Source organism: Entelurus aequoreus, linkage group LG07 (genome assembly GCF_033978785.1).
Source record: "Entelurus aequoreus isolate RoL-2023_Sb linkage group LG07, RoL_Eaeq_v1.1, whole genome shotgun sequence".
Classification (NCBI taxonomy): domain Eukaryota; kingdom Metazoa; phylum Chordata; class Actinopteri; order Syngnathiformes; family Syngnathidae; genus Entelurus; species Entelurus aequoreus.
In genome coordinates, this window is record NC_084737.1 from 73781655 (window position 1) to 73795718 (window position 14064).

General features: G+C 38.0%; 1 protein-coding gene across 1 annotated transcript in view; it reads right to left on the minus strand.

Annotated features, from left to right (window-relative positions):
- Positions 1-13462: 13462 nt before the first annotated feature.
- dalrd3 (DALR anticodon binding domain containing 3) overlaps positions 13463-14064 on the minus strand; it is a 39571-nt gene continuing 38969 nt past the window's right edge. The window contains exon 15 of the mRNA XM_062052237.1: positions 13463-13904. Coding sequence (XP_061908221.1) covers positions 13785-13904 — 120 coding nt within the window. The 3' untranslated portion in view covers positions 13463-13784. The remainder of the gene's footprint in view (positions 13905-14064) is intronic.

Below are 14064 nucleotides of genomic sequence, written 5' to 3' on the forward strand. Positions count from 1 at the left end.
GCACTTTAAAATTGAACATTGAACAGTGCAACATGAACTTTGAAAAGAAATACAAAAATAAATACCCAAATGGAAAAAACTTCAATGTGAAAATCTGTCTTTCTTCCCTTAACTTGATGAAAACACCATCAAGTTGTAACTTATGGTCTTTCCCACTTAATGCTCAGACTAAACAACTGAAACGCAATACAGGGCCAAAAATATGGACCAGGGGCCAGTAGAGGGCTGTATCCTTTCTTTTTTTGGCATTGTGCTGCAGGCATAATCAACATGAATCAAGTTTAAATACAGATGGTAATATTCCTAACAGATAACCTACATCTTATATCCCCAGAATGCTGAAATTATTATTATTATTATTTATAATAATAATAATAATTATTATTATTTATAATAATAATTATTATTATTATTATCATTATCATTATCATTATTATTATTATTATTGTTATTATTATCATTATTATTATTTTGTTAACCCACACAGTAATAGCAAAGTCACAATAAACTTTATATCTAAAACTCTACTGTGAGAAAAATGTGATCCGCCGTAAACACAGTGCATTTTATTTTGAAAATTAACCCGGTGTTTTATTTTGTATTTTGTTCACTACTTCCTGTCCCGCACGATCCGCTCTGCTCTGTGCGGACTTGATGTGCCGTGCTCAATTGATGCGCCGTGCTCCGAACGTCCGGCAAAAACAGAAGCTGACACATTGAATAATAGAATAATACAGCGTTTTTCTGAAATATTACCCATATTAGATGCTGAATAAGTGGACGGCGACTAGACCATAATAAAGAGTTTTGCTCAGTAAAGTGATGGATGGAATTCATGTCCTCAAAGCGTCTCGACAGACGTTACAATATTTGAGCAATGATGACGAAAACTGGTTTCTCTGTCGTGTCCGTGTGTCGAAAATTGTTATGCGCTTATTTTTTTATCTGATTTTGTGCGTGGCATAGATTTGCCGTGCGCAGAGGACGCTTGAGCAGTGCGCAATTGCACAGGCGCGCACCTTAGAGGGAACATTGCTCGTGAGCTAACCTTTGACCTTTAACGGCGCACTCATTACTTATTACACGCGTTACAGAGGCTGACCTTTGACCCCATGCCATCTTACCTCCATATTTGACATGAAATGATGGACATTGTTGCTTTATAGAGCGACGAGGGGCAAAAAAACATTAGAAACCGCACTCTGCGTGTTAAATAAACACATTTCTGACAGTGTCAATCAAAAGGAAGCACTTTCATTTTCCTCCCTCCTTCCCTCCTTCCCTCCAGAGACCACCGCACTACTCAGGAGCGTCCCTGACCTCATTCATTCATCTCTCTTCAACACAGCAGATCCGCCATGAATACAAGCTTCACTCTCTCTAATATCTTTTGTTATTTTCTTCTTTTTTTTTTTTCAACCACTATAATGCCGCCCCCCACCCAACACCACCACTTCCTCCTTCTCGTTTTGCAGTCCCTTTCCCTCGCCCCCTTCTCCCCCTCCCACTTTGTTCCACTGCAGCCTATCGCCTGAGGGGAGTGATCGACAAGCAAGTCGGGGTCTTGTACAGTAAAATAAGGACTTTTTATAGGATATTTATAAAGACTAGGGATGTCCGATAATGGCTTTTTGCCGATATCCGATATGCCGATATTGTCCAACTCTTTAATTACCGATACCGATATCAACCGATATATACAGTCGTGGAATTAACACATTATTATGCCTAATTTGGACAACCAGGTATGGTGAAGATAAGGTACTTTTTGAAAAAATGAATCAAATAAAATAAGATAAATAAATTAAAAACATTTTCTTGAATAAAAAAGAAAGTAAAACAATATAAAAACAGTTACATAGAAACTAGTAATTAATGAAAATTTGTAAAATTAACTGTTAAAGGTTAGTATTATTAGTGGACCAGCAGCACGCACAATCATGTGTGCTTACGGACTGTATCCCTTGCAGACTGTATTGATATATATTGATATATAATGTAGGAACCAGAATATTGATAACAGAAAGAAATGGGGGGAGGGAGGTTTTTTGGGTTGGTGCACTAATTGTAAGTGTATCTTGTGTTTTTTATGTGGATTTAATAAAAAAATTTAAAAATTTTTATTTTTATTTTTAAAAACGATACTGGTAATAAAAACACCGATATCGATAATTTCCGATATTACATTTTAACGCATTTATCGGCCGATAATATCGGCAGACCGATATTATCGGACATCTCTACTAAAGACCATGAAGGGTGCTTGTATTACCGTATTTTTCGGAGTATAAGTCGCACCGGAGTATAAGTCGCACCGGCCAAAAAATGCATAATAAAGAAGGAAAAAAACATATATAAGTCGCACTGGAGTATAAGTTGCATTTTTGGGGGGAAATTTGTTTGATAAAAGCCAACACCAAGAATAGACATTTGAAAGGCAATTTAAAATAAATAAAGAATAGTGAACAACAGGTTGAATAAGTGTACGTTATATGAGGCATAAATAACCAACCGAGAACGTGCCTGGTATGTTAACGTAACATATTATGGTAAGAGTCATTCAAATAACTATAACATCTATAACAGGGGTCACCAACCTTTTTGAAAGCAAGAGCTACTTCTTGGGTACTGATTAATGCGAAGGGCTACCAGTTTGATACACACTTAAGTAAATTGCCAGAAATAGCCAATTTGCTCAATTTACCTTTAACTCTATGTTATTATTAATAATTAATGAAATGTACACTTAATTGAACGGTTTAAAAGAGAAGAAAACACGAGACAAATGACAATTAAATTTTGAAACATAGTTTATTTTCAATTTCGACTCTTTAAAATTCAAAATTCTACCGAAAAAAAGAAGAGAAAAACTAGCTCATTTGAATCTTTTTGAAAAAATTAAAAAAATAATTTATGGAACATCATTAGTAATTTTTCCTGATTAAGATTAATTTTATAATTTTGATGACATGTTTTAAATAGGTTAAAATCCAATCTAGACTTTGTTAGAATATATAACAAATTGGACCAAGCTATATTTCTAACAAAGACAAATCATTATTTCTTCTAGATTTTCCAGAACAAAAATGTTAAAAGAAATTCAAAAGACTTTGAAATAAGATTTAAATTTAATTCTACAGATCTTCTAGATTTTCCAGAATAATTTTTTTGAATTTTAATCATAATAAGTTTGAAGAAATATTTCACAAATATTCTTCGTCGAAAAAACAGAAGCTAAAATGAAGAATTAAATTAAAATGTATTTATTATTCTTTACAATAAAAAAAAATAAATTACTTGAACATTGATTTACTTTGTCAGGAAAAAAGAGGAAGGAATTTAAAAGGTAAAAAGGTATATGTGTTTAAAAATCCTAAAATAATTTTTAAGGTTGTATTTTTTCTCTAAAATTGTCTTTCTGAAAGTTATAAGAAGCAAAGTAAAAAAAATTAATGAATTTATGTAAACAAGTGAAGACCAAGTCTTTAAAATATTTTCTTGGATTTTCAAATTCTATTTGAGTTTTGTCTCTCTTAGAATTAAAAATGTCGGGCAAAGCGAGACCAGCTTGCTAGTAAATAAATACAATTTAAAAAATAGAGGCAGCTCACTGGTAAGTGCTGCTATTTGAGCTATTTTTAGAACAGGCCAGCGGGCTACTCATCTGGTCCTTACGGGCTACCTGGTGCCCGCGGGCACCGCGTTGGTGACCCCTGATCTAGAACATGCTATACGTTTACCAAACAATCTGTCACTCCTAATCGCTAAATCCCATGAAATCTTATACGTCTAGTCTCTTACGTGAATGAGCTAAATAATATTATTTGATATTTTACGGTAATGTGTTAATAATTTCACACATAAGTCGCACCCCCGGCCAAACTATGAAAAAAACTGCGACTTGAACCACGTTTAAAACGCATTTTCTCAATTTATGAGCAGTTTTCTGCAAAACCTGTTGGTCGCCTATTAAGGACCTCTGATATAAAATGTAAGGCCTTTTGGACCAGGTGTTTCTACACTGAGAAAAAAGCTGCACATGTTTTTAAAAGTATATTTTAACTCTTTGTGGTCTTTATTATAAGCAATTTCAATAACATAAAAATGGCTAAATCAACTATAAATATTAATACTACAGCAGTATTTGCCACGACATGAGATTAAACCAATCAGAGCATGCTGTTAAGTAACGTGTCCACTGATTGGCTCGGCCACCGGCAGCATTACATATTGGGTTAAAGTGTAAAGGTGATCATGTGGGTGTTATTTCACGTCTGGAGTGCTCTTATGATGTCAAAACCTGCATTTAGAGGGTTTTTAATGCTCTGGCTATGAAAATATTGATTCATAATTCCTACTTCATGGAAATTAACTTACTGGAACCAATTAACAGCGATAGACACAGCCCTTTGAGACACTTGTGATTTAGGGCTATATAAATAAACATTGATTGATTACTGTATGGACATATAGTAATTCAATTAACTGAGCACTTTTTATAGCGTCCGTTATATAAAAAGAGGTTGTGTAAGAAACAGCAACTCTTTGACTAAACATTTTTTTACATTACCTTACGGTGTGTTTTTGTTTGTATTTAGTGTGCACCAACCTTTATAAAATATATTACATTTTACATATATATTTACACTTTTTTTTTCCTATACATTTCTTTTAAAAGCAATGTTTTTTGAGAAAATACATTAAAAAAGGAAAATAATGTGATCTTACATTTAAAATAGACATCTTACCATGCATTAAAAAACTGTAATAAAATGTATTAACCTTATTATTAGCAGCAGTGAGGTCAGTCAGTGGATTGTTCTGCTAATACAAAAATACAAGATATGCACTCATGTTAATATAATTGCAATCTATATGGCACTAGTTATTAAATGAGTCTGTATGTACAATACCGTATAGTACAAATAATTGCTTAACCACGCCGCTTTGCGGTCAGACTCTTGGTTATATGTCGCCCTCTAGCGGTGAGCCTTGTGCAGTGCAGGTGTTATCCTGCCCAAACTCTTAAGACCTTAGGTTAGTGCTGCTGTTAGTACAATATGTATAAGATGAATATCCCTATCTGTGTTAAACCACAAGTCATTATACAAACCCTGTTTCCATATGAGTTGGGAAATGGTGTTAGATGTAAATATAAACGGAATACAATGATTTGCAAATCATTTTCAACCCATATTCAGTTGAATATGCTACAAAGACAACATATTTGATGTTCAAACTGATTAACATTTTTTTGGGGGGAAAATAATCATTAACTTTAGAATTTGATGCCAGCAACACGTGACGAAGAAGTTGGGAAAGGTGGCAATAAATACTGATAAAGTTGAGGAATGCTCATCAAACACTTATTTGGAACATCACACAGGTGAACAGGCAAATTGGGAACAGGTGGGTGCCATGATTGGGTGTAAAAGTAGATTCCATGAAATGCTCAGTCATTCACAAACAAGGATGGGGCGAGGGTCACCACTTTGTCAACAAATGTGTGAGCAAATTGTTGAACAGTTTAAGAAAAAACTTTCTCAACCAGCTATTGCAAGGAATTTAGGGATTTCACCATCTACGCTCCGTAATATCATCAAAGGGTTCAGAGAATCTGGAGAAATCACTGCACGTAAGCAGCTAAGCCCGTGACCTTCCATCCCTCAGGCTGTACTGCATCAACAAGCAACATCAGTGTGTAAAGGATATCACCACATGGGCTCAGGAACACTACAGAAACCCACTGTCAGTAACTACAGTTGGTCGCTACATCTGTAAGTGCAAGTTAAAACTCTCCTATGCAAGGCGAAAACCGCTTATCAACAACACCCAGAAACGCCGTCGGCTTCGCTGGGCCTGAGCTCATCTAAGATGGACTGATACAAAGTGGAAAAGTGTTCTGTGGTCTGACGAGTCCGCATTTCAAATTGTTTTTGGAAACTGTGGACGTCGTGTCCTTGTTGGCGTATAGATTAGTCAAATATATAGATGGCTCAAATATGCACTGGTTTTAATGTATAATGATGCGTGTATAATGATCAATAGTATAGTGACTTACTCGATGGACAGTTGTGCATTTGGTCCAGCTGGCCGTGGACGTTTCCAGGTGATTCGGGCCCTTCATTAATTCAGCTTGGCTCTAAAAATCCAGATTTGCAGAGTGACCAATGTTGCACTCTCCCGGCTTCCGTCTGCTCCGGCGTTTCAACCTCTTCTTCGTGCTCGTTTCAATAAGAAAAAGATAAGGTTGTGAATCCTCATTTGTTCAAAAATAGTCGTTTTTTGTTGTCTGCCATGATTAGAAACACTCGCGTTTGATTCCTGGAGTAGTAACACATTTGCTGTAGGAAATAGGAAGTGCGGAAATAAACCAGCCGAATAATTAGTTCCATCTGTGCATAAAATGACCAAAATACAGTTAATATTGTACATATTACATATTGTTATCGTGTCTGTTATTACATGATTTACAGACTTGTAGTGTGTATATTTTAAAACGGAGTGTTTTGAAGTTGTTTTAGAGCAGTGGTTCTTAACCTGGGTTCGATGGAACCCTAGGGGTTCGGTGAGTCGGGCTCAGGGGTTTGGCAGAGGTCAAAACACACCCGACTCATCGTGTAAATAAAAACTTCTCCCTATCGGCGTATTACGGATACGGCAACAGCTGACTGGTTTGCAGGTGTGTAATTTGTTGTGAGTTTATGCACTGTGTTGGTTTTGTTGTTTGAACAAGGTGATGTTCATGCACGGTTCATTTTGTGCACCAGTAAAAAAAAAACATGGTAACACTTTAGTATGGGGAACATATTCACCATTAATTAGTTGTTTGTTAACATGCAAATTAGTAACATATTGGCTCTTAACTAGTCATTATTAAGTACTTATTAATGCCTTATTCGGCATGGCCTTATTATAACACTAACCATCTAACCCTGGTCCTATAACCAAATAACTCTAAATTAAGTCTTTGTTACTTAGAATATGTTCCCCTAGTGTCCAAATAACTCTAAATTTAGTCTTTGTTACTTAGAATATGTTCCCCTAGTGTCTAAATAACTCTAAATGTAGTCTTTGTTACTTAGAATATGTTCCACTAGTGTCCAAATAACTCTAAATTAAGTCTTTGTTACTTAGAATATGTTCCCCTAGTGTCCAAATAACTCTAAATTTAGTCTTTGTTACTTAGAATATGTTCTCCTAGTGTCCAAATAACTCTAAATGTAGTCTTTGTTACTTAGAATATGTTCCACTAGTGTCCAAATAACTCTAAATTAAGTCTTTGTTACTTAGAATATGTTCCCTAGTGTCCAAATAACTCTAAATTAAGTCTTTGTTACTTAGAATACGTTCCCCTAGTGTCCAAATAACTCTAAATTAAGTCTTTGCTACTTAGAATATGTTCCCCTAGTGTCCAAATAACTCTAAATTAAGTCTTTGTTACTTAGAATATGTTCCCCTAGTGTCCAAATAACTCTAAATTTAGTCTTTGTTACTTAGAATATGTTCCCCTAGTGTCCAAATAACTCTAAATGTAGTCTTTGTTACTTAGAATATGTTCCACTAGTGTCCAAATAACTCTAAATTAAGTCTTTGTTACTTAGAATATGTTCCCCTAGTGTCCAAATAACTCTAAATTAAGTCTTTGTTACTTAGAATATGTTCCCCTAGTGTCCAAATAACTCTAAATTAAGTCTTTGTTACTTAGAATATGTTCCCCTAGTGTCCAAATAACTCTAAATTAAGTCTTTGTTACTTAGAATATGTTCCCCTAGTGTCCAAATAACTCTAAATTAAGTCTTTGTTACTTAGAATACGTTCCCCTAGTGTCCAAATAACTCTAAATTAAGTCTTTGCTACTTAGAATATGTTCCCCTAGTGTCCAAATAACTCTAAATTAAGTCTTTGTTACTTAGAATATGTTCCCCTAGTGTCCAAATAACTCTAAATTAAGTCTTTGCTACTTAGAATATGTTCCCCTAGTGTCCAAATAACTCTAAATTTAGACTTTGTTACTTAGAATATGTTCCCCTAGTGTCCAAATAACTCTAAAAGTAGTCTTTGTTACTTAGAATATGTTCCACTAGTGTCCAAATAACTCTAAATTAAGTCTTTGTTACTTAAAATACGTTCCCCTAGTGTCCAAATAACTCTAAATTAAGTCTTTGCTACTTAGAATATGTTCCCCTAGTGTCCAAATAACTCTAAATTTAGTCTCTGTTACTTAGAATATGTTCCCCTAGTGTCCAAATAACTCTAAATGTAGTCTTTGTTACTTAGAATATGTTCCACTAGTGTCCAAATAACTCTAAATTAAGTCTTTGTTACTTAGAATATGTTCCCCTAGTGTCCAAATAACTCTAAATTTAGTCTTTGTTACTTAGAATATGTTCCCCTAGTGTCCAAATAACTCTAAATTTAGTCTTTGTTACTTAGAATATGTTCCCCTAGTGTCCAAATAACTCTAAATTAAGTCTTTGTTACTTAGAACATGTTCCCCTAGTGTCCAAATAACTCTAAATTTAGTCTTTGTTACTTAGAATACGTTCCCCGAGTGTCCAAATAACTCTAAATTAAGTCTTTGTTACTTAGAATATGTTCCCCTAGTGTCCAAATAACTCTAAATGTAGTCTTTGTTACTTAGAATATGTTCCACTAGTGTCCAAATAACTCTAAATTAAGTCTTTGTTACTTAGAATATGTTCCCCTAGTGTCCAAATAACTCTAAATTAAGTCTTTGTTACTTAGAATATGTTCCCCTAGTGTCCAAATAACTCTAAATTAAGTCTTTGTTACTTATAATACGTTCCCCTAGTGTCCAAATAACTCTAAATTAAGTCTTTGCTACTTAGAATATGTTCCCCTAGTGTCCAAATAACTCTAAATTAAGTCTTTGTTACTTAGAATACGTTCCCCTAGTGTCCAAATAACTCTAAATTAAGTCTTTGCTACTTAGAATATGTTCCCCTAGTGTCCAAATAACTGTAAATTAAGTCTTTGTTACTTAGAATATGTTCCCCATACTAAAGTGTTACCAAAAACATATAACTTTGTCTTGAATTTGAAAAAAAACACATTTTATTTTTCACTAAAGAAGGGTTCGGTGAATGCGCATATGAAACTGGTGGGGTTCGGTACCTCCAACAAGGTTAAGAACCACTGTTTTAGAGCATACATGTCAAACTCAAGGCCCGGGGGCCAGATCCTGCCCGACAACTTATTTAATGTGGCCCGCAAAAGCCTGGAAATAATGTGCATACTTCATCGTTCTTACTAAATGTTTTCATTGTTTCCATTTCGACAGAAAAACTGGTATCTAATACAGGAAATTCCACATGTTTTAAACTTTGATATGATCTGCTGATGCAACAAATATTCAATTGGTATTGGTGTGAATCTTTGGGCACCTCGCCATTCGATTCCGATTCTTGGGAGTGAGGATTTCATTCATAATCGATACTCCATTCAACACGATTCTCGATTCAAACGGATTTTTGCAATGTATTATTTGGTATAATAATAACAACACCTTAACTAAACAGCTTACAGGTTACATAGCCTCCTTTTGGTTGCTGACATATGACATATACACGCACCAAGTTACTCAAATGTTTGGTTTTTAATAAATAAATAAATACATTCGATTTTACCCGGTAAGGTCTATTCAGGTGTACTGGAGAGGAGGCTACGCCGGATAGTCGAACCTCGGATTCAGGAGGAACAGTGTGGTTTTCGTCCTGGTCGTGGAACGGTAGACCAGCTCTATACTCTCGGCAGAGTCCTTGAGGGTGCATGGGAGTTTGCCCAACCAGTCTACATGTGTTTTGTGGACTTGGAGAAGGCATTCGACCGTGTACCCCGGGAAGTCCTGTGGGGAGTGCTCAGAGAGTATGGGGTATCGGACTGCCTGATTGTGGCGGTCCGCTCCCTTTACGATCAGTGTCAGAGCTTGGTCCGCATCGCCGGCAGTAAGTCGGACACGTTTCCAGTGAGGGTTGGACTCCGCCAAGGCTGCCCTTTGTCACCCATTCTGTTCATAACTTTTATGGACAGAATTTCTAGGCGCAGTCAAGGCGTTGAGGGGATCCGGTTTGGTGGCTGCAGGATTAGGTCTCTGCTATTTGCAGATGATGTGGTCCTCATGGCTTCATCTGGCCAGGATCTTCAGCTCTCACTGGATCGGTTCGCAGCCGAGTGTGAAGCGACTGGTATGAGAATCAGCACCTCCAAGTCCGAGTCCATGGTTCTCGCCCGGGAAAGGGTGGAGTGCCATCTCCGGGTAGGGGAGGAGATCTTGCCCCAAGTGGAGGAGTTCAAGTATCTAGGAGTCTTGTTCACGATTGAGGGAAGAGTGGATCGTGAGGTCGACAGGCGGATCGGTGCGGCGTCTTCAGTAATGCGGACGCTGTATCGATCCGTTGTGGTGAAGAAGGAGCTGAGCCGGAAGGCAAAGCTCTCAATTTACCGGTCGATCTACGTTCCCATCCTCACCTATGGTCATGAGCTTTGGGTTATGACCGAAAGGACAAGATCACGGGTACAAGCGGCCGGAATGAGTTTCCTCCGCCGGGTGGCGGGGCTCTCCCTTAGAGATAGGGTGAGAAGCTCTGTCATCCGGGAGGAGCTCAGAGTAAAGCTGCTGCTCCTCCACATGGAGAGGAGCCAGATGAGGTGCCCCGAACGCCTCCCTAGGGAGGTGTTCAGGGCACGTCCGACCGGCAGGAGGCCAAGGGGAAGACCCAGGACACATTGGGAAGACTATGTCTTCCGGCTGGCCTGGGAACGCCTCAGGATCCCCCGGGAGGAGCTGGACGAAGTGGCTGGGGAGAGGGAAGTCTGGGCTTCCCTGCTTAGGCTGCTGCCCCCGCGACCCGACCTCGGATAAGAGGAAGCAAAAAGGGATGGATGGATTTTTGATTTTTGAAAATGATTAATCAATTTACGAGATAAATAAAAATTGGGATTTGGATGTGATAAAAAAACATTTTTTAGCACCCCTAATTATTATATACCGTGTTATAGTTTGTAAAAATAACAATAAATACTTACATATCTGCTTGGCATCTGGACTTACAATTTCAGAGCAAGTTATCCATCAATTTGTACGTACACAAAACCAATAACCAAATGCATGAGCAATTTTGCAGTAATATAATGAGGCGATTATACTTTTATATTCTTACATTCACTGTTACAAGCGGCCCTCTGAGGGCAGCCATGACTGCGATGTGGCCCTCGATGAAAACAAGTTCGACACCCCTGTTTTAGAGGGCTTTAAAGGCTACAACGGTGACTTCCATTAGCCGCATCTTGCAATTTTAGTTTTTTTATCATTTTAAAATCCTAAAAAAACAAAACAACATGCGTTGTTGTCTCTCATGATTGTGAACGATGGGCAAAATTCCCTAAAAAGTGCAGTTCCTCTTTAAGTTGATGATATGAGGCCACCTTTCTAAGCTGTTGAAAAGAAGAGAGAACTTGCATCTTCATTTCTCCTGTTTTAATATTAGAGTCATAATCATGGAGGCTGGTAACGGTTACAGTGAATCCATCCGCTCTCATTGTCATGTAAACAGGAGGAGGAGAAGGCAGTTTAAGACGCAACGTTTCAGTTCATGCAGTCAGGAAAATGTGGTTGCGGTCCAGTTTGGAATTGCAGACAAGCTATGGCACATTTTAGCAGGAGTGAAGTGGCGACACGACACTGATGGGTCAATAAAAAGTCACGTTTGACACAAAGAACCCTGTCAATCACAGACATCATTTCCATGCCATGTCGTGCATTATCTTCTTTTAACACTGTATAGTCTATGTGTAATATCTATTCTGTACACGCCTCAATAAATATTATGTGGCATTCATAAATACAAGGAGGATTCATTAAAAGCAGTTTTTGTTCTTTTCAGTAGGGAAATGGTTAAATAACAACAAAGGGAGAACTATTACAAACCCTGTTTCCATATGAGTTGGGAAATTGTGTTAGATGTAAATATAAACGGAATACAATGATTTGCAAATCCTTTTCAACCCACATCCAGTTGAATATGCTACAAAGACAACATATTTGATGTTCAAACTGATAAAACATTTTTTTTGTTGCAAATAATCATTAACTTTAGAATTTGATGCCAGCAACACGTGACAAAGAAGTTGGGAAAGGTGGCAATAAATACTGATAACGTTGAGGAATGCTCATCAAACACTTATTTGGAACATCCCACAGGTGAGCAGGCAAATTGGGAACAGGTGGGTGCCATGATTGGGTATAAAAGTAGATTCCATGAAATGCTCAGTCATTCACAAACAAGGATGGGGCGAGGGTCACCACTTTGTCAACAAATGCGTGAGCAAATTGTTGAACAGCTTAAGAAAACCCTTTATCAACCAGCTATTGCAAGGAATTTAGGGATTCCACCATCTACGCTCCGTAATATCATCAAAGGGTTCAGAGAATCTGGAGAAATCACTGCACGTAAGCAGCTAAGCCCGTGACCTTCCATCCCTCAGGCTGTACTGCATCAACAAGCGACAGCAGTGTGTAAAGGATATCACCACATGGGCTCAGGAACACTTCAGAAACCCACTGTCAGTAACTACAGTTGGTCGCTACATCTGTAAGTGCAAGTTAAACCTCTCCTATGCAAGGCGAAAACCCGTTTATCAACAACACCCAGAAACGCCGTCGGCTTCGCTGGGCCTGAGCTCATCTAAGATGGACTGATACAAAGTGGAAAAGTGTTCTGTGGTCTGACCAGTCCACATTTCAAATTGTTTTCGGAAACTGTGGACGTCGTGTCCTCCGGACCAAAGAGGAAAAGAACCATCCGGATTGTTATAGGCGCAAAGTGTAAAAGCCAGCATGTGTGATGGTATGGGGGTGTATTAGTGCCCAAGACATGGGTAACTTACACATCTGTGAAGGCGCCATCAATGCTGAAAGGTACATACAGGTTTTGGAGCAACATATGTTGCCATCCAAGCAACGTTACCATGGACGCCCCTGCTTATTTCAGCAAGACAATGCCAAGCCACGTGTTACATCAACGTGGCTTCATAGTAAAAGAGTGCGGGTACTAGACTGGCCTGCCTGTAGTCCAGACCTGTCTCCCATTGAAAATGTGTGGTGCATTATGAAGCCTAAAATAGCACAAGGGAGACCCCCGGACTGTTGAACAACTTAAGCTGTACATCAAGCAAGAATGGGAAAGAATTCCACCTGAGAAGCTTCAAAAATGTGTCTCCTCAGTTCCCAAACGTTTACTGAGTGTTGTTAAAAGGAAAGGCCATGTAACACAGTGGTGAACATGCCCTTTCCCAACTACTTTGGCACGTGTTGCAGCCATGAAATTCTAAGTTAACTATTATTTGCAAAAAAAAAATAAAGTTTATGAGTTTGAACATCAAATATGTTGTCTTTGTAGTGCATTCAACTGAATATGGGTTGAAAAGGATTCGCAAATCATTGTATTCCGTTTATATTTACATCTAACACAATTTCCCAACTCATATGGAAACGGGGTTTGTAGAAAGTACAGCAAAAACTGACATTTTAGAGGAAATACTGGTGCATACATTTGGCATTGTTTTCTTTTCTTTATGGTGGGTTTGGGTGCATAGTGAGCAGTAAAGAGAATGTTCTCATTGATTGTACAGTAATATCATTTCAACACTGAATTTAAAAAAGCAGGGAGGTCATAACTGGTGGAATGCGTGAGTGACTGAGAGAGTGAGAGACAGAGAGAGAGAGAGAGAGAGAGAGAGAGAAGGAGAGAAAGGCGGCGAGGCTATAGTTGCGGGATGGGGGGAAGGTTGAGTGTTTCCAGGGCGCTGTGGTAGAGCTCTCGCAAGGCTCTCAAGAGATACAGGCGGCAGAACATCTGGTTGAAGAGGTGAGGCAGCGGTTCCTGAATGGGACGAAGGAAGGAGGAAAGCCAGTGAAACATCATGAAGAGCAGGGAAGAACCTGCACACAAACGCCAGTAAGCTTGTACAATTTGAAATGGAAGCTTCACACACTCATTAAGTCATTTTTTTCTATTTGTGGCATTTTATTGCAAAAGTCAA